General features: G+C 61.2%; 1 protein-coding gene across 4 annotated transcripts in view; it reads right to left on the bottom strand.

Annotated features, from left to right (window-relative positions):
* Nucleotides 1-19,251, bottom strand: part of LOC119063086 (fumarylacetoacetase) — a 109,327-nt gene that overhangs the window by 32,301 nt on the left and 57,775 nt on the right. For 3 of the 4 annotated variants that reach the window (XM_037164213.2, XM_053658828.1, XM_053658830.1), the window contains exons 14-17: nt 17,025-17,139; nt 12,969-13,016; nt 10,686-10,899; nt 7,755-7,968 (exon numbers count right to left, since the gene is read on the bottom strand). In XM_037164213.2, the coding sequence (XP_037020108.2) occupies nt 7,755-7,968; nt 10,686-10,899; nt 12,969-13,016; nt 17,025-17,139 (591 nt within the window). The remainder of the gene's footprint in view (nt 1-7,754; nt 7,969-10,685; nt 10,900-12,968; nt 13,017-17,024; nt 17,140-19,251) is intronic. The other variant, XM_053658827.1, reaches the window with a different exon arrangement.

Here is a 19,251-nt window from a genome sequence, read left to right as displayed (position 1 = left end):
GCCGTTGAGCCTGGCGGGACGCAGTGGTGGGAGGGGCCTGAGAGCAGGCTGGGGTCCGGTCCGGCTGCGCCCCGGGGACCCAGGCCGGTGAGCGGGGCTGGGAGGGGCCCGGGCTCAGGGCAAGGAGCTCGGAAGGCTGGACAGAGCTGCCCCGCGGCCTCTCCCAGATGCAGGAACTGGGGACTCCACGCGCTGAGGACTCGAGGGTCCCACCCGACCCCCCTGTGCTGTCCGCAGTGAGTCCCACCTGCGCCTGGGGAAGGCCCACACTGCCCCACGACGGCCTGGGGACTCATGTGACTTGTGTGTTAAGACTTAGATTGCAGAGGCCGAAGCTCGTGAGGCCAGCGTTCCCAGCAAACGCTGCCTGTCTCTGACGCGAGGGGCACGAGGGCCCCCAGCCTTGGGGACAGAGAACCCCTGGCGTCGGGCGGTGCAGGTCTGCCACCGAAAAACAGACGTTGCCGGGGAGAAATGACTGCCGGCGACAGGGTGGTGCCCACTGAGCGAACGGTGCTCCTGGCCGGACCGTTCTCGGGGGGCCGGGGCGGGCCTGAGGGGACCGCTCCTCTCCTACAAGGGAAAGTGAGGCTCTCCCGACCCACAGAGGTGGTGGTGGGGGTTTGGGTCAGGGCTTGGCCCGATGGCCAAGGAATCGCCGAAGAAACCCGAGGCCCAGGGGGCTCCCGAGGCGGCTGGCAGAGGGGGCTGGGCAGGTGGCCAGCAGGCCCCACAGACACCCAGAAGGAGCCTTCTGGCCAAGCAGTCTGGGTCGCCCGTGGGTCCTGGGTGTCCCTCCCTGCCCTTGGGGGAGGCGCGGAGGAGAAGCTGACCGGGAAGGAGGGGGCGGCCCCACGCTGCCCAGGGTGACGGAGATAATTGTCTGCAATGACAAGGCCAAGGCGGGGACGCGTGCAGAGAAGCTGAGGCCGTGGGTGACAGGTCACACCGCCTCCCCCACCCCGGCGGCTGGGCCCCCGCTGCCCCGACACTTTCTGCGGCACTCGCATTCCGAACGTGGCCCGGGCGCCGCGTGCCGAGCCTGCTGCTCTGCTCTTCATTAAAAAGTCGTCACCCCCACGGCCCCCCCTCTGCGGCCGGCACCTCTTGTGCTATTTCATCTGCAGACAAAAGTACAAATTCTCCGTCCTGTTTAGAACAGGCTGGAGTGTGATTTACAGAAACGCATTCCTCCCTGGGTATCATGCTACAAGAATGCCAGCAATGCAAGCGGGAGGGCTCTGGTTCGAAGGATGACCGACGAGCCCCCCTCCTCCCCTGGCCGCCTCGGGGTGGAGAGGGGCCAGGCGGGTGGGGAGTTCAAGAAGGCGATCTGAGGCCATGCCTCGCCTGGCCTGCAAGCGGGTAATGGAATGATTAAAGAACACAGAAGCGGTGGGGGGGCGGGGGGTCATCTGCACCCACGCAGAAAAGCAGTGGAAGGGGCTTGAACAGCTCAGAATTCGGGGCGGGGGGCTGCTGCAGAGGAAGCCACGCGTCTAGGGCGGGACGGAGGTGAACAGGGGCAGCCCCGTGGGCTGACAGGTACCCAGGAGTGAGTGTCCGCCCGGGAAAGACTCGAGAGGGTCCCTCAGAGAAGCCTCTCGAACTGCAAGCAAGAAGGAGGCCAAGGAGTCAGGAGGCAAGGCGGGGTGTGGCCCACGGGCTGGGCACAGGAAGGGGCCCAGCGCCCGGGTCACCTGGACGTAGGGCGGCCAACCTGACCCAGGAAGACGAGCGGGGCTGCTCTGGGGGTTGGAGGTGCCCTGGGGGCCGGGGGCGGCTGCCACAGAGTAAGTGTGTGTGCACGCGCGTGTGTCTGAGCAGACACACCCAGCCCCACCGAACAAGGCCAGCTGTGCTGCTTAGCACAGTGGCAGGAGCACGGGAGGGGGACCCCACACTGAGCACAAAGAGGTCACTTCAGAGGGGTCACGGCCGGTCGGCCCCTCGGACACTCGCCAAGGAGCCACGCACCCACTTCCCAGGCGTGTTGTGGAGGCAGCCGCGTGACCGACCGCGGGGAGGGTCGGCCTGGGTCACCTCTGAGGGCCCCACGGCGTGAGCTCTCTGACACTCCGGGTCAAAGCGTGACACCGTGGGTGGCTCCCTGGAGAGCAACAAAGGCCACGGCCAGAAGCAGGGGAGCCAGCATCAGGGGGCTGGCCCAGCGAAGGGCTGCAGGCCAGGCTGTGGGCTGCAACCCACGAACCCCCAGAAAGAGGAAAAACTGAGCGCGTGTTCTGCTCTGTTGGCTTCTACCGCGAAAGCCATAAACAGGAAAGATCGGTGCTCACACGCACATCCACTGAGCCCTCTGGCCTGAGTCAGGGCATTTTGGAAAGAACTGCATCTCTTTCCATCTCTCTCTCTCTCTCTCTTTTTTAAGGGAAACTATTTTAATTTTCCTGATCATGCTGATGTTTTTGCCACTGAGTTATTTTTAACCGGAGCATTACAAAACAGGGCCGTCATGTGAGAATATTCGTGAAACCCAGATCTCAGCAGCAGGAAGCGGTGACTCCTGTTCTCTTTGGAAATGTTCTCAAGTAACTCCAAGTAATTAATTATCTGCCTAAAAACAACACACGACTAGTTTATTTTTGTTACAGTTGCTTTTTATAGATGGCAGGGGGAGACGAGTACTCTTTGCCTAACTCGACTCCGGCATCAAAGTTAAGACAAAAGATGAAGAAAGCAAGACTATTGCAGAAAGCGTTCCCTGCGGGCCGCTGCGCGTTTAGCAACTGTGTTGCTCACTCATTACGACTTTAACATTGTTTCTTTTTTAGTTTTGATCCCGCTGGGATTTCTCTGGTGGGGTAAACAGGGCAGCGGGGTAATGTACGCGGAGGCAGCCCCGCTGCGGTCACACGGGGGCGCTGCTTTCAGAAATGTGGACACCTGGGCTCCGCCACCACCTGGCGGGATGCAGAGAACCGCACCGACACCCCAGTGTGGGCAGCTTCTAAAGATCCTGTAACGTGCCGAGGGGCACTGTGCTCTTTCAGGGACTGGGCTCTTATATATCTATTGATTTTATACTTAATACTTTTTAAGCGGAGGAGGTGGGGGACTCCCGATTACATAAGCTTCATACCCTCACTAAACCCGGAGGGGCTGGGAATTTCACAAACTTAATTACAAAGCTGCTGTTTTTAAAGAGCTGCCCGGATGTCCCCGGTTTCGAACAAAGGCCGTAACACGGAAACGAGAATTACGTGAACAGATCTTCGGAGGTGATTCTCAGCAGGTCAAAGGCACACACCCATGGCCACACACTCCTGTGGCTGTTCCACGTGGACACGCCCACGTGGACGTACAGCAGGAGTCAGAGTCCTCCAGTGCAACACTTCAAACGGGACGGACGCCGTGCACCCAGACGGCTCCCGAGGTCAGCACGGACTCACCGCTCTCGGGAAAGGCCGCCCTCCACCTGGGCGCCCTGCTCCTGGCTTCTCTGCCGGACGCGGACCCTGAGGGAGGTCAGCAGGGTGGAGGCTGTGGGGCTCCCTCCTCTTACCCACGCAGAGCCTCATCTGAGGGAGAGGCCTGCTCTCTCGCCCACGTGGGGAGTCCACCTGGTTGAGCGTCAATTCTCTGAACAGAGGACGCACCGTCGTGGCCGCCTCCCCTGGCCCGTGAGCCCCCCTGCGGAGGAGGCTGCCTGCGCCTGTCACCCCTCTCGCGGAAGAGCCCCCCCACAGATGGAACGCCCGTCACTCAGAGCCACGGCTGGGCATCGCCCCTCGCTGAACCTGGGCAGACTACGGGTCCTTCCCCAGCCAGCTGCCGCTCTGGGCCTCACAGGGCAGGTCCTGGCATGTGGGGGGACAAGAAAGGAGTCGGACTGGCCAGGCCCGTGCTGGCCAGGTCCCTGTCACCACAAAAAAAATGCAAACCTTCCCTTGGGGACAGTGCCCAAACCCCAAGACACACCCTAGAGGGGTAGGAAGAGAAAGAAAGTGGCATGAGATGGACAGTGAACAAACCCGCCCTCTACACGATGTTTAACTATACCTTTCCCTGACTAAAAAGTGAACGAATTCTTTACAATTCCCAAACGTAGCTGTTAACAGTATTATTCCAGGTCATCTCGGGGTTTAGCGCAGTTCCGTGGGGGACATGGGGACTGTCCGCATTCACACGGAGGGAAACTGAGGCGGGGGGAGGTCAAGTCACTGACCCGACGCAGAGGAGGTCACGAAGCGTAACTGTCATCAGATGTTTCTGACCCCGAGTACAGGGACACACAGACACACATGGCTGCTGCGAGCTCCCTCTCTTTGCAGAGAGCAGCTGCTTCCCCACCCCTGACCCCCGCCCAGCACCCACCCCACGGGTGAGAACACTGCTCCAGCCCCTTTATCTGCCAGCGCGCCCCAGCGATAACAGGCCAGGCCGCCCTGGCTGGAGGTCCGTGCACATTCATGGAATATCTTTCAACATAAAATATGAGAGAAGAATGCAAGCCATGTGCAGCCGCGGGAGTGAGGGGTGCGCACAGCGAAGCGCCACAAGGCTGGTTGTCTAAATATTTCCCAAGAACTGACCGGGCGCCAAAGAAACATCTGGAATAACAGGGCTGCGGAGGCTGCGGTTTCCAGCGGGAAAGTCACGGCGAAGATACGGAAAACAGCCGGCCCCCGGCTGTGCGGTTGCACCGTCACGCACGCCGACCACCACCAACAGCTCGCCCGACGCCGAACACTTCCCCCGGGTGTTCGCTCCACGGCCCCGCCACTGGGGGCCTAAATCACATAAACATGCTTTTCTGGCCACTAAACACTTTATTTATATTTCCAATAACAGTGTTATAATAGTTGACTCAGATAAACTCATATTTCTTTTTCTTTTTTTTTTTTTTTTGCCACGTTCGCCTGTTACCTAATATGGCGAGAAGTGGACCTCCAGGCGCGCTCAGAATTCCAGCCCCTGGCGTCGGCCCAAGGACGGAGCGCGGGCGTCCGAGGAAAACACGCTCTGGGTGGGCCAGGGTGGCTTTCGTGAAGTCACCTTCATGCCTGACAGGTGGAAGCAGACCCTCTCTTCCCAGCGCTGATGCCACAGGGGGCTGCACACTTCAGAGGACCCTGCAGGACCGGTCCTCTGCCTGACGTTCTTCTGCCGGAGGGCTCTCTGCACGGCTGAGCTTGAAATGCCTGTGTCCTTGGACCCTTCTGCAAAGTGTGAGGCAGGAGACCCAGCTGCCTCGGGTGGGCTGCGATGGAACGGTGACCACGGTCAGCTCCCTCCATGACGTCCCCGTGGCATCAGGCACTAGCCTGGGCTTCTGCATTAGCTGGGTCCTCACCGGGTGACAGTGCGGGACGCCCTCCGGTCCTCGCTGTCTTCCTGCTCCGCCGGGGAGGGTGCTGCCTGGTGACCCTGAAAGCCTCCTGCCGAGCCTGGCGCTGCAGAATCTGGGGTGATGCGTGGACTTGTGGAGTGAGGTCCAAGGGCCACCGCCCCTTCCCTGTTGCGGGCAGCCCGTGCCCTGGGCAGCGACCTGCAGACAGTCTCCTCCTCCCGCTCCCCGACCAAGAGATGCAAGCTGGTCGGCAGCATCCTGGGGCCAACGCCAGCAGGTCCCGGCACAGAGGTGCCCCCAGGACAACCTGCTAAATCCTTGCCTTGAGGCCTCTTCACTGACAGGTGCTTGTAAGTCCCCGGCGTCCACGAGACTGTGGACCCTGAGGGAGAGGCCTGGGATGGGGCTTGGGACATGGTGCTTCTCAGACGCTGGCCCGCAGGGCACATTTGCCCAACGTCACCAGGCGCCCCTTCCAAGGACAAACACGTTGGCTTTCAGGCTCATAGTCAATGAGACATCGACTCCTCTTTGTGAGGAGAGGAGTTAAAGTCAGAGATCAAAGGGCCTGGCGCACCCCACGCTGGGGAGGACGCAGTCCAGGTGACTGGCTTCCTGGAACCCCTGGTTCTCAAACTTCAGAATGACCCAGAGGGCAGGTGCAAATGCAGATCCCTGGGCCCTGGGAGCTCTGCGTCGGTGGGTCTGGGGTGCAGCCAGGAGTCTGCCTCTCCAGCAAGCTGACAAGTGACATTCACGCAGCTGGCCCAGGGACCACACTTGGAGAGTCACTGCCTCCCACAGGAGCCTGGAGATTCCTGGGACGTCCGGCTGCAGTCTTGGAGCTTTGTATCGAGAGGGAGGTGACCTCTGTGCTGGTACCTGACTGTGGTGAGTCACGCCACCTCTTTCTGGGCTGAAAGACCACGTGCCCAGAGACAAGAGGGCTTGAGAGAGAAAGAGACCCTTATCCCATAATCGAAGGCTTCGGGTCATCCCTGGGGTTTTTCAGTGCAAGTTTTTATCACACCTTTTTACTCTACAAGCTTTTACCGCGTGTTTTTCTGCACTTGGGTTGGTTATGAAGCCTTGTTGTCAGCACCAGCAAAGCCTGAGGCCCGTCCGAGAGTGAGGCGCGCTGCTGTGACCTGCTGTACGTCCTCGAGGGGTCCCGTCCCCATGCCAGCGGCTCCCAGGGGCCTCTCTACCGCCCCGGTGGGCCCACCGGCCTGGTCCACCGGGCCCGGAAGGGGAGCTCGGAGGCCCGGCCGCTCCCTGCTCCCAGGTCTCCACCCCCTGCACTAGCTCTGCTGCCACGGCCACCACCCAGGGCCCACGCCAACGACAACACCTCTCCCCAAACGTGGGCCGCACTGTCTTTTGAATCCGTGCCAGACGCATGAAGGCTTCCCACGGACGGAAGTGTCCACCCGGCCCTGGGGAGCCAGCCGCTGAGCTAAGCCCTTGGCCAGAGCCCGGCCGGCCCCTGACCATCCCGTCCCGGCCATCTGCCCCAGCTGGGCCCGCTGACTGAGTCCGGAAAGCCACATCCTGTGGGCAAACACAGAACGCGGGGCCCAGCTGCCAGTGCCGTGGTGACCTAACCTCCCTGCAGATGCTGAGCTCCGGCAGGCGGGGCCCGCGGGGCTTCTGCCTGGGCTTTTTGACGCGGCCGCGGGCTCGTCTCCTGGAGTCATGTCAGCCTCGTCTTTGACGCCCACGTGGCGCTCGGGGCCAGGCCACATCCCCGCCTCCGGAGACACACGGGCGAGACACCCATACCCCGTCCCCACACCTTCACCGTCTCCCCTCCACCCCCCTCTCGTGCCAACACCGAGAAAACCGCTGCTCCTTGGCCGTGCGGGACCACAGCCGACTCGGTCTCACTGTAAGGGTTCAGGGCAGGGCGTGCCCCCGCCACTGTCGGGACCTGGAAGCCCTGGTGCCCGGGACCCCAGGACAGGCCTGTTCGTGGGCCTGGGGCCTTTCTCCACGGAGGCGGCAAAGGCTAATGAACGCTGAGCTCCCATCTTTATTAGACTCCCATGTTTGTTTCCCCCCGTCCCTCCCAGACATGTGAGTGCTGTGTTCCTGACCCACTTTTCCCTGTGGGCCCTGTGGTTTCTACCGCACAATTCTGTACACTGCAGATTTTTTTCATATAACATGAGGCACAAACCTCACTGGTTACAGAGCATGTGGTTCCGGCTACTACATCAACAGCGCCTCCTTGTGGCAGTATCTCTAATTGCAGGTAAAATATAGAGCAAGGAAAGCGTCGCATTGAAAATGAATTTTTATGGGATAGGATCCCCGAAGCCAAGTCCAATACACCCCCTCCCCTGGAGGCAGCTCCCTCTGACCTGCAGCTTCCTGACCTGTGTGCTGAAAGAAATGTGTCTCGAGGGTCCCACGGCGCCCCCCCGGAGGGAGCCACACTGACCTGTCATGGAGTTTTCCGAGGTGCACAGCTGCTCTCTCAGCTTCTCCACGTCGTCGGGGTGCACCTGCTCGTAGAGGGTGCTCCCGAACCACTCCGACTGCGGCTGGTTCAGCACGGGGGTGACGGAATCAGACACGTAGATCACCCGCCCCGTCTCGGCCGCCACGACAAACAGAAACCCATCGGCTGCTTCCAGGATGAGATGCTTCAGTTCCTGCAGAGAAAAGGGCGTGGCTAGGAAAAAGCGCCGGCAAACTGCGGCCAGTTCAGTTTCCTTATTGGCGACCTTCGCCTTTCATGTCGGCATTTGTGGTGATACAGACATATTTTGGAGAGTTTGATTATTTTCCTTTTTATTGCAAAATGAATTGTTTAAAAAGCACAGAGCTTTTACCAGCCCTAAGATGCAGCCATTGTAAACGCCGCCAGCCCCACCCCCTGTGGGGAGAGAGGACAGGCCGGCTCAGGGGGGTGAGAAAACCAGGAGTGGTCGCTGGAGGTGCTGGGTTGCCCCTGGTGTGAATGGCCTCGCCGGCCTATCCCAACGGCAGCCATGTGGTTGGAGCAGAAGCAGGAAGGGAGCGAAAGTGACAGGACAAACGGGGGGGGGCCGCAGGGCCCCCTGCCCCCTCGCTTCCCGGGCTTTCCGAGCCGAGTGCTGACACTGGGCATAAGAGCATCACCTTTCGTCTACCTGTCTGTCAAACTTCCAGAACAATTTGAGAGCCGACACAACAGAGTCTCAGCGTAATCCCAGGGGGGTGACAAGGCGTGTGGCATCGTCCACGTCACCTCCCAGTGAGGACCAGGGGCTGTGCGCCAGCCCCGGAACCTCACCAACTCCCTGGCAGGGGACGCGGGAAGGAAGCTGCGTGGGGTCAGGGGAGGGGGGGCAGAAAGCCTGCCCATCCACCCGAGAGGGACGTGGGGGGGGCAACATCAGCTTGGTTACCGAGAGGCGTCTTTTCTCTGCGGTGCTGAAGGCGGCCAGGAGCAGCTGCCCCCCGAGTCACCCTCACATCACACCCAGGAGCCCTCTGCTGCCTGTGCCGTGGCCTCTGTGCCCGCCGGAGTCGAGGAACTAACTCTGCCTCAAACACGCGAGCCCCCAGGTGTGCCTCCCACCACCTCGCCCCTGCTCAGGCCCCAGACGACAAAGCCGTCCTTCTGGGCCGGGGGCTGGCAAACGCCCTCGATGGGAATCCTTTGCTCCAGATTAACTGTGTGTGTGTGTGTGTGTGTGTGTGTGTGTGTGTGTGTGTGTGTGTGTGTGTGTGTAAACCTCTGCAACGCAGGGGAAGGGCCCACTGCACGAGGCCAGGCCCCTCCTCCATCCCAACGATTAGAAAACACTGACTGGCTGGTGAGTGGAACCTGGGGGCTTCGTGAGGGGTCACCGAGCCCGAGACTGGGTCAGAATTCTGACATCCTCTGCCTGGGAAACGAGCGTGGAAGTGGGCTTTTAAGGAAGGGTTCGTTTTGCTCATTTCTCTTGCTCTGCATTTCTGCTTCTCTGCGCGTCCGAGACGCTGACTTAATGCCGAGGACCGGGTCAGCGTTTCTATTTTCGGTGCTGGGAAGACCTTCCCGACAGGAAGGGCTGTGGAAATGGCGGAGGCCGTCTGGGAGCCTGCTGCAGAGGCGGCCGCGGGGGCTGGTGACTTCATGTCTTCGGTTTTGCCCAGTTGGCTGGACTGTGGGAACGGCTCAGGGGCCAGAGCCTGGTGCCCGTCGCAGATGGCTCTCCCTGCCCCGCATCCTCCCGGCTTTGCCTTCCGGGGCCACGTCGCCCACCACCGGGGCCCTGTGCCCGGACGTCAGAACCAGTCTCCCCTTGGTTCTCGTTTGAACCGACAGTGAGGCAGACAAGCACGGACTTGGGAGGAACGGACACCCCAGTCTGGGCTCGTCCCCTGTGTCGCTGGGGGGGGCCCTGCCTTCACCTCCTCAGCTTGTTTTCTCACACTTCTTTTTTTCCCCCCAGTGAGAGTTCGTGAGGTTAAGCGAGATCTTGTGTGTGAGGGACACAAAAGGGGCTCACCGATGCGGCCATTATTCGTGAAAAACGCACCAGGCCACTGAGAGAGAAATATGGGGGGAGGGAGCCCACACCACCTGCCCGGCCGCCTTCCCTCTCCACTCCGCCTTCGAAATCCTTGCTCACTCACAGACAAGGGGGAGAATTAATTTCCTAAACGGACCCAGCAGGATTTTTGTAAAAATTAAAGAAACAGAGAGAAAAGGCTTTCTGCCCACCCCCGCAGTGAGCGGACGCCCGCCGCACCTCCGCCTGGCTGCCCACCCGCTCCTGCCCGCTCTCGGCACTCGGAGCCTCCTCCTCCCGCTCCGTCCTCACCGTCACCACAGACGCTCCAGCTCGGAGCCACCTGTGCCCTGAACCACCAGGCTGCCTGTCGTCCCAGCCACGGCCACGCCCCGGCGCCTTCACTGGGACGATGAGGAATGCGAACACCAGCCACATGACAGGCATGGGGGGCCATGTGTCTCCGTGTCCCTTGAGCTCTTTCTGACCCTCACTCCTGGTCCGTGAACAGACTCCGGGCAGCTGCCGAACACGCCTCTCACCTCCACGCGCCCGCCTTTTCCACGACCGCCCTACGCTCCCGGTCACTGTCCTCTTGGAGCCCCACCCCTCGGCCCCCACACACATCCGGGGCTCCTCCCCAGGGGCCCAGGCTGCCTCTCCCCCAGGAAGGGCCCCCGGGGACCACAGGCCACCTCCGCTCTGTCACTTTGGGCACAGCTTGAATGAAACGAGGATGAGGAACAGTGGCTGCTTCCTGGGGCCGGAGTGAGGGGTGAAGGGCCCTGCGCACAGACGGCTCTGACCGACCAGGCCCGGAGGGAGGGCCGAGGGCCCGCTACAGCCACGCTTGCCGCCCCCTGAGCGGCGACGGGGGTGGGCCGTACCTGCTCGGTGAGGAAGGAGGGCTTGTAGGCGCCGTCCGTGGACTTGTTGCCGGTGCCCCGCATGGACTTCATGTGTGACACGGCCATGCGCAGGATGGTCAGCTTGTCCGGCTTGCGGGCCAGCGCGCTGCAGGTGGGCACCATGTCCGACAGCTCCGTGATGTACTGCGTCATCTTGTTCCGCCGGCGACGCTCGATCTCACTGTGGTTCTCTCTTCCCGGGAGCAGGCGGGGAGGGGCCGGGGGAGGGGGGGAGAAAGAGAGGCGTCAGGCAGGGGTTACAGCTCCTGCTCCCGTTGGCCACAGCCAGTGAGTGACCGGGGAGCAGGACCGCCAGTGCCTGACGGCTGGGTGCCCTGGGCACACCCTGGGCGGCCCGTCTCCCCGACACCCGAGTGAGGTGGTGGGGGGCGCGGGCTTCCGCAGGTGCCTCCATCTCATCTCTAAATAAATGTCCTGGAATCGCCCCCCAGGAATCCAGGGCCCTTGTGAAAAGCACCAAGAACTCACAACCCTTCCCTGCACAGCAGCCACAGCCACCGGCAAAGCCCTTGGGTGGGGGGCAGCCTCAGGCACACCCCCAACTTGGAGCAACTCGAAGCAGCTCTGAGCACCCACTGACCTGGGGGCCAACAGCTGCCCTGCGGGATGGAGGCGGGGCCCTGGGTCACAGGGACTCCACAACGGGAAGTCTGTCTGTCTGTCTTATCTCTAACGTGTGGGGGAAAGACAGAGGCCGAGGTCCCATCTCTGACAGAGGGTCCCCAGTCAATCGATGGGCCCTGACTCAAGGGCTCCTCGGTCACCCTGCCGGGTGTTTTCGTCACTGACACGGCCCTTCAACGTCACACAAACTCAGTTCTCACGTCTCTGCCTCTTTCCGAGACCCCAAGAACAACGGCTCCCTGAGTTGCCACAGTGTGGCACGTTATCGAGAGGGGGGTTCTGACCCCGACACAGAAAGGCACTGCTGCCCCACAGACGGGTGGCCATGAGCATCGCGGGCCCTCGGGGACGGGGGCAGGCGCCCTCCTTTCCGAGGTCGCTCCCTTCCGGGAACAAAGCAACACCCCTGCCCAGGAAATGGCTGGGCCTGCCCGCCCAGCCGGGGTCCTGCCGGCACCGAGGGAAAAGCAGGACACACTTCTGTTGTTACATTCATGTCTCGTTTTGATTAGAAGCGCGAGCGTCGTCAGAGGTCAAGTGCAGGCCGTCCCCTGTCCTCCTCCCCAGAGCCGCAGCAGGAGCGGGGAGGGAACGGTCTCTGGGGGCCTGGTGCGTCCAGGGACGGGACGTTCGCTGTGGGTGGGAGGCCCCGGGAAGCAACTGCCGAGGTGCTCGCTCCACCTGGGTTCAGGGAGCGTGAGCTGCACCCACAACCACAGGGGGGAGGGACCGCCACCAGAGATGACCGCCACGGGACAAGCCCGACGGGGAGGTCTGTGGGCCCAGAGCTCCACCCCAGGGTGCTGCCCTTCTAAAAACGTTTAAGAAATAACCGACGCTGTCGACCTGACCCGCAGGAGGGGCGGCCGGAGGAAGGTACCTGCCGGCCAGCTGGGGCAGGTGTCTCAGTTCTCCCACAGCCGAGAGTGAGGAACGTGTGGGTGACGGGTGGGGACGAATGTCCAGGCAGCCCTGCCACAGGGAACGCGAGTCCAGAGGGGCACTTTGCTAAGACCGATGGGGGCGGTCTGCGCCTCTCCCTCGGCCCCGCTAGACTTCCCGCTGGAACTCACAGAACCAGAGACAGTATTTAAAGGAAGAGTGAGCCGCCGTGGGGCCAGGCCACTGTCACCTTCCTGCACATAGCGCACGGGCCACCGCCAGCACCTGCCGGCCAGTCCCCCGTCTGCGGGTGGCCTGCACTTGGGTGGCAGATGCTGTCCTGGGTCCCCAAGTCACACACTTCCTAGGAACCCAGGGTCCAGCTTCATGTTCCACACCCAGAGTGGGGCCACCCAGGTTTCTAACATTTCTCCTTATTTTCTGTGGCAGAAAAAGAGGCCTTATCTCAATGGGTTACCTGAACTTGAACTCTAGGTCTATCTTTTATGACGAAATGCATTAATGTTGGCAGTGACTGTTCTCTAATCAGTGACAATGCGGGCTGGGAAATGGCAGGGCTGCTGCGGGTCCCCCACAACTGGGCCCCGAAGGGGGGCCGGCGTGGGGGTCGAACTCACTGTCGGTGACCAGAGCCACTGAACCCTGAGTGTCTCCCGGTCAGGGGAAGGGTGGCCATGGGCGCCTTTAGGTCTAAGGAACATAAAGCGAACTCACCTGGAGAATTTGCTGGGACCTTCCCCATCTTCGTCATCGAAGTCCATTCTGCAAAGTCAAGGACATGGGTGAGCATCATTCCAGGGAGAAGGTCTCACCGGTCACACGAGCAGTGGACACAGGGAGGGCAGGAAGGGGCTCCACTCGGTCCAACAGCCGTCCGCCCGGCCCAGCCCTTGGCAGAGTGGGAAGCGGTGTCTCCACGGTCATCACACAGGGTCGGGATGGGAAAAGGCCAAGGGACGGGCCTTCCGGTCCCTTGTGTGGGTGTCTGCTGCTGCGGGCCCCTCCTCTCCCCCGTCGTGGGGACACCGCTCCCCCCACACCACTTCCTCTGCCCTGAGCCTTCCTTTTTTATTTCACTTTGCCACATTAACAGAGTAAAAAAGCTCAAGGGGGGTTGAAAGCGGGAAGTTTTGAGGGTGATGAAGGGATTCTGAGTGAGACCCCCCGCTGCTGGTGCTCCCCGGGGACCCGGCCAGTCCTGGGGAGTCCCCCCCAACCCCGCTGGTGGAAAGGACACTCGGGGCCGCCCTGCCGTGAACTCCGGGCCCCCGTGTGCGGATGTGGAGCGAGAGGTGGCCGTGTGGAGCCTGGGCCCCTCGGCACGGCTGCCTGTCATGTTGAAACTTGCTAAATAAACACTCAGGTCCCCACGTTGCTGGGCCTCTCGGTATACACATAAAAAAAAATCTTGATAGATATTTGTTTAAATAACATCCCAAACTCTCCCCAACAATCCACTTGTCTCTGGAACCCGCAGCGTCGCCGCCGAGGAGGTCAGGTGCTTAATTAGCCTGAAGGGCACTCGGGAACGATGGGAGGGCCGGTTCGGACAGCTCGGCTCTCGGGGCCTCTGGGGGTGGGGGTCCGTGGGAAGGAACGTCTCAGGGCTGCCATCCTCCCCGTCCTGCTCTCAGTGGGGCTACGGGAGGCGCTGTTCCCAGGAAGCTCGAGCAGAGGGGCAGCCGGGCAGCCAGGCGGCCAGGACCGGGAAGGTCCCCGTCAACACAGAACGGAGTGGAGTGTGTGAGAGAGGCCACAGCTGCAGACGCCGGAGCGGCTGGCCTCACGGGGACACGGTCCCCACCCCTGGTCCCAAGGGTGGGGCTCCGTGGGTCATGGTGACTTGGGAGAGGCACAGGACACCCAGGCCACCAGGAAATGGCCCAGCTGCCCTGCCCAGGAACAGCCACTCCGTCCAAGCACATCCCTAATGAGATGAGGCGCATTCCCTACGCTTCGGGGTAACTGGGGGACATAGGGACCGGGATTAGACAGGGCAGAGGAACATTTTCTTCTTTAAAACAGTACCATGAGAACCCCAGGCGGGGTAGCTCAGTTGGTTGGAGCACTGTCCCACACAGTAAGAGGTTGCGGGTTCGATCCCCAGTCAGGGCCCACGCCAGGAGGAGGGGGGCAGCCAACAGATGTTTCTTCCTTACGTTGATGCTTCTCTTTCTCTCCCCTTTTCTCTCTCTCTAAAAACCAATGAACGTACCCTCAGGTGAAGATTAAAAAACATTTAAATAAAATGGTATCGCCCTGGCTGGTGTAGCTCAGTGGACTGAGCACCGGCCTATGAAGCAAAGGGTCCCCGGTTCAATTCCCAGTCAGGGCACATGCCTGGGTTGCAGGCCAGGTCCCCAGAAGGGGGCGCACGAGAGGCAACCATACATTGATGTTTCTCTCCTACTCTTTCTCCTTCCCTTCCCTTCCCCTCTCTCTAAAAATAAATAAATAAATATATTTTTTGTATCATGGGTTTGCTTTTGTTTAGTTCGTATGTGGTGTGGCCTAGGTTCTCATCTGGGCCTCAGTCTGGTTGGGGGGACCTGCGGGAGGCCTGACTTCCGGGAACAGAAGAAGAAGGGAGTCAGACGCCCGGGAGAGAGGGCAGTCAGGGCCCCGAAGAAACCGGGACAGAGAGACTCGGACGCAGGAGGAAAGGCAGGCAGAGTTGAAGACCACAGACCAGCCACCGGCAGGGACAGACATGCCCTGACCACGCGGTTGGGGGCATCCTGGTACCAGCAGCTGCAGAGAGTCCCGATTGCTCCGCTTTATAAGTGAAGCAAAGCCACCACTATTCTGCACCGTGACTCAGCCGCCACCTCTTCTTTCCAGACAGTTAACTTCTGGGAGAGGCCGCTGGGTTCTGCACAGACACAGAGCCACAGCGCCCCCTGGTGTTCATCCGGGAAGCAGCAGCCCGGACTGTCAAAACCGTCTCAGATGTGGCCTCTCGAGTCTTCAAAACTCCAGTGGCTCGGGGAGAGCACTGAGCCAAGCCGCAGTGGACACGGGAGGCACACGAGCTTTTCAGGGGCCTTTTCGCTCTGGTTCAGAGGAGCGTGGCTCCCGCGGGTGCGACGAGCCAGCCCTCCCTCCCCGGCCTGGAGCATGGCCTTCTGGGGGATTTTGGGTGCCCAACCACCCTGATGCTCCCGGACGATCCTGGGGTGCAGGATTTCGGTGCTCAAACGGGGAGTCTCAGGCCCACCGGGATGATGGGTCACCCTCGTTTTCATTAGGACAGCTCTGTCCTCTGCCCAGATGGCCACGGAGCAGACAAGCAGGGAAGCGAGAGCCACACTCCACTGGGACACCCATGGGGTCCCAGCGTGGGCCGAGGCCGCGCACTAGAGCACAGGGTGTGAGAAGGAAACAGGGCCTGGGGTTTCTCAAGGCCTCTGGGAATCTCGAGGCCCCCTCGATGCCGGGGCCTGAGCACCGAGCAACCAAGTAAAGCCTCTGCTCACAGAACCACGCCTTTCGTTCCACCCCAGTCCTGCAGCCCTGGGGTGGGACTCGGGTCTAATGGGTTGCAGGCAGTTTAGAAATAGTTTTCCTCAGAAGCCCGGCACTGGACTCCCGGGCAGCGGGAAGGGCCTGGAGCGGCCCCGCCTGCAGCCTCCACCCTCCAAGGCTGGCTCAGGGGGTGGCACCACCATCTAATGCTGCCGCTCCCCGGCGACCTCAGCAGCACCAGGTGTGCCCCTGTGGCTGTGACCACCCTTTGCCACCCCATCGCAGAGACCAGGAAGGTGGGGACCGGGCTGCCGCAGCACCCTGGGAGGGGGCCCTGGCGCAGGGAAGCTGGTGCAGCCCCGGCCCTCCCAGTGACCATCGGGCCCTCCTCCGAGGACCGCACTGGGCCAGCAACACAGTTTTACAGCCCAAAACTGTGATGCCAAACCGGAACGTGCTTTTCCCTCCAAACCCACTCCATTCCCGTCTCCACGCATTGTAGCACCTCCCCCCTGCGCACCCGCCTGGGGGGCCTCGGACCCAACAAGTGTCTTCTGCTGTCACCATTGGGGGGGGGCTGTGCTATCAGAAATTGCATTAATAAGACAAACCGATCCCAGTTCAAGAGAACCATTGTGCATCCAACATTTCATTGAAAATAAAACTGCCTCCAGGAGGGGAAGGGTTGGGCCGTGGACGGAGTCTGCAGACATTGGCTGCGTCCTTCCCGCGGGGCTTTCTGTCCCGACTTTGAGCTCTACGACGGGACCCACTCAGGCAGAGGCACCGTGGGTTCCATTAGCTCAAGAGGGAGGATCTTTCGGGCCCTGCGGGAACCCACTGAGTTGCCTGAATACCTGCAGAGCGCTGCACCCTGCGAGCCGCCCCGTCCCCGCTGCAGGTGCCCATGCACTGAAAGGAACGGTTTCTGCACATGGCACGGCAAAGACCGGCCACCCAAGGACAGGGCGGGGGCTCTTGCAGCTGACTCGGCTGGGGCTCAGGGACTGGATGTGTGTGTGGGGGAGCCCCTCCCTGGGAGAGATGCCCTGAGCAGGGCCCAGGGTCACGGAGCTCATGTTCCCCACGAAGAGAAGCCTGCAGAAGCGCCCGGCAGGGTGCTGGAGCCCAGAACACTTACAGGCCAATCGTGCGCATAGTTGGAGATCTTGCAAAAGCTAAACAGGATGCAAACCGCTGGGCTTTTATTGTCCAGCGCAGGGAGGGGTAGTATTTTCCTAAAAGGTCAAGGGTGTTGCTCATCGCGCATTAAGCCCAGTTCCAGGAAACGTTGAGGCTGCTTACCCGGAACGCCGCTTCCCTCCGCGGGCAGGTATGGCCCCCGCCATCCGCACCTGTCCGGAGGCCGCCATGGGCGCCACGGGCAGCGACACCGAGCCGGGGATGTCCGAGGCCATTTCTGGAAGTCAGCAAAGACAAGAGCTTTTGTCAACCCCAGAAAAACAAGAAAGCAGACTGACCGCACCAAAAGCACCACCCAGAGGAGGAGGAGAGCCCAAGGCCCCGCGGCCTGGGGCGGCCCTGACCGTCGTCACTTAGGTGACTCGGGGGGACCCTTCCCGTCTGGATGAGGGTCTCCCAGGCAGCGCGCCAGACTTAGTTCAGGTGGTTGAAAATCATTAGCAGGGTTGGCAACTTTGGTGACAGACCCATGCCCCGGTCACCTGGGGGCAGGTGAGACGTCCAGGAATCCAGGCACCTCACAGAACCAGCCTGGCAGCAACCCGGTAACCCCGACGGGCAAACCCACCGAGGGTCACGCGTCAGTCCCCGAGGCAGCACCCGTGGGTGCTCTGCCCTCGCCCTGGGTGTGCACCTTCGAGTAGAAAGGCTGCCCCCCACCCTGAATTTGGACTCGGAATTCTGAATACAGAGCCCTATGAACCCTGCGTTCGTGATGAGGACAGTGAGGTCCTCAGTGTGAGGACCTGCAGCGTGAGCCAGGACAACGGCCCTGCAGCCAGGCGCGGTGTCCTAAATTTAAGGAGTAGAACAGTCGGGTGCTGGCTGAAGCACATTCCCCGTGTGCTGCTGTGTCCCCGTTACCTCTGACCAACGGGACACGCGGGGAGGCCCGCGGAGGTGCCATTAACGCAGGCAGCCCGAGTGTCGGCACTCTGGGCCAGGAAAGGACATGACCAGCCCTCGAACCGCCTCTCTGGGTCTGGCCAGCGTCCTTGGGAGTGACTTTCATGGTGCTGGCTTCTCTCACCCGGAGCAGGAGGGAAGGGACGGGCCACAAGGACATCTTGGGAAGAGGCAGCGTGGGGAGCAGGTGCCCAGGGCCCTGGGGTGGGCGCGGTTCTACTCCCTGCCCACACCCCACCCCGGAAACCGGGGTGGGAGGCTCTGACGCCGACCCACGGTTACGCCCAAAGGCGTCATGTCTGATAAACACACCCTGACGTCGTTTTCAACTATCCGCCTCGGAACTTTCTGGAGAATTTTACGATGCTGATAAACAAAATCTTAATTTAGCTACTCCGTGACGTTCCCAAAAATTTGTAAGTGACTACAGTTGGGGTTTTTTTTTTAAACCAACGTAAGCATTTTAAAATATTCAAGGGAAAAAAATGCCTTTCTTAAAGTCACCCTCTGCCCTTTGGACAAGCACTGGGTTGGGCGGCTTGACCTCGCACCCTGGCCACCAGCTTCCTGCAGAGGAGGCGACTGTATTTTCTTCTGAAACGGAGGCTGGAGCGTGGCGGGTTCATTAAGCCCCCGAAAGCCACCACTTCCCCCGCCCCACGGAACACCAGGCCCTCAAGATCCTGCAAGCAGAGGGTGCCGTGGCCACCAAGCCGCCGCCCTTCTCGGAGACGCCAACGTCCATTAAAAACATCCCGAGAGTCCCTTTAACCGTGCCCGTCGTGAAGGCCCCGAGCTCGGGGGCGTGTGGCACTGGCATCTGCAGGGCCCCTGCACTGTGTGACGCGTTCACGCATTTTGAGCCACTGCCTCACGCCTGCCTTGGAGCTGAGGAGGGCTCAACCTGGACGGCACGAGTCCATGAATGCAAACCCACAAAGGCCCACCCCTTCCCTGCCCCAGTTAGGCACCAGCTCAGTCGGCACAGAGGGGCGGGGGGGGGGGCGGGGGGGAGGCTGCGGGCAGCGTGTAGTCAGGACAAAATGATGTTCATCCCATTTTATTCAGGGACAGCTTAGGAGGTGAGTTGTTTTTTCTAAGACGAGCTATAGAAAGTGGAGCTCGGCAGAAACCGTGGCCCTGGGGCAGGGTCGTCGGGCCCTGGAAGCCCCTCAGAGGAGGGGGCAGGAGGGGAGAAAGGGTGGGGGACCCCCTCAGGCAGGCGCCCAGGTGCACCGGGGCCACGCCCAGCCTCGCCGCCGCATGCACACGTAACTCTTCCCCCGGCGCGTGCAAGGCCGAGCTGACCAGAAGGCCCCGGGTCCAAGTCACGTCAGTCCCCCGAACAGGCAGGGAACGTCCGAGGGGAGGAGAACACGCCCACTGTGGGGGCCGGGTCACCTGTGCCCCTCGGCCTCTCACC

This window comes from Artibeus jamaicensis, unplaced genomic scaffold (genome assembly GCF_021234435.1).
Source record: "Artibeus jamaicensis isolate MK-2021 breed Jamaican fruit bat unplaced genomic scaffold, CSHL_Jam_final scaffold_612, whole genome shotgun sequence".
NCBI classification, from domain to species: Eukaryota; Metazoa; Chordata; class Mammalia; order Chiroptera; family Phyllostomidae; genus Artibeus; species Artibeus jamaicensis.
Note: the sequence above shows the minus strand (reverse complement) of the source record. Positions and strands in the feature narration are given on the sequence as shown.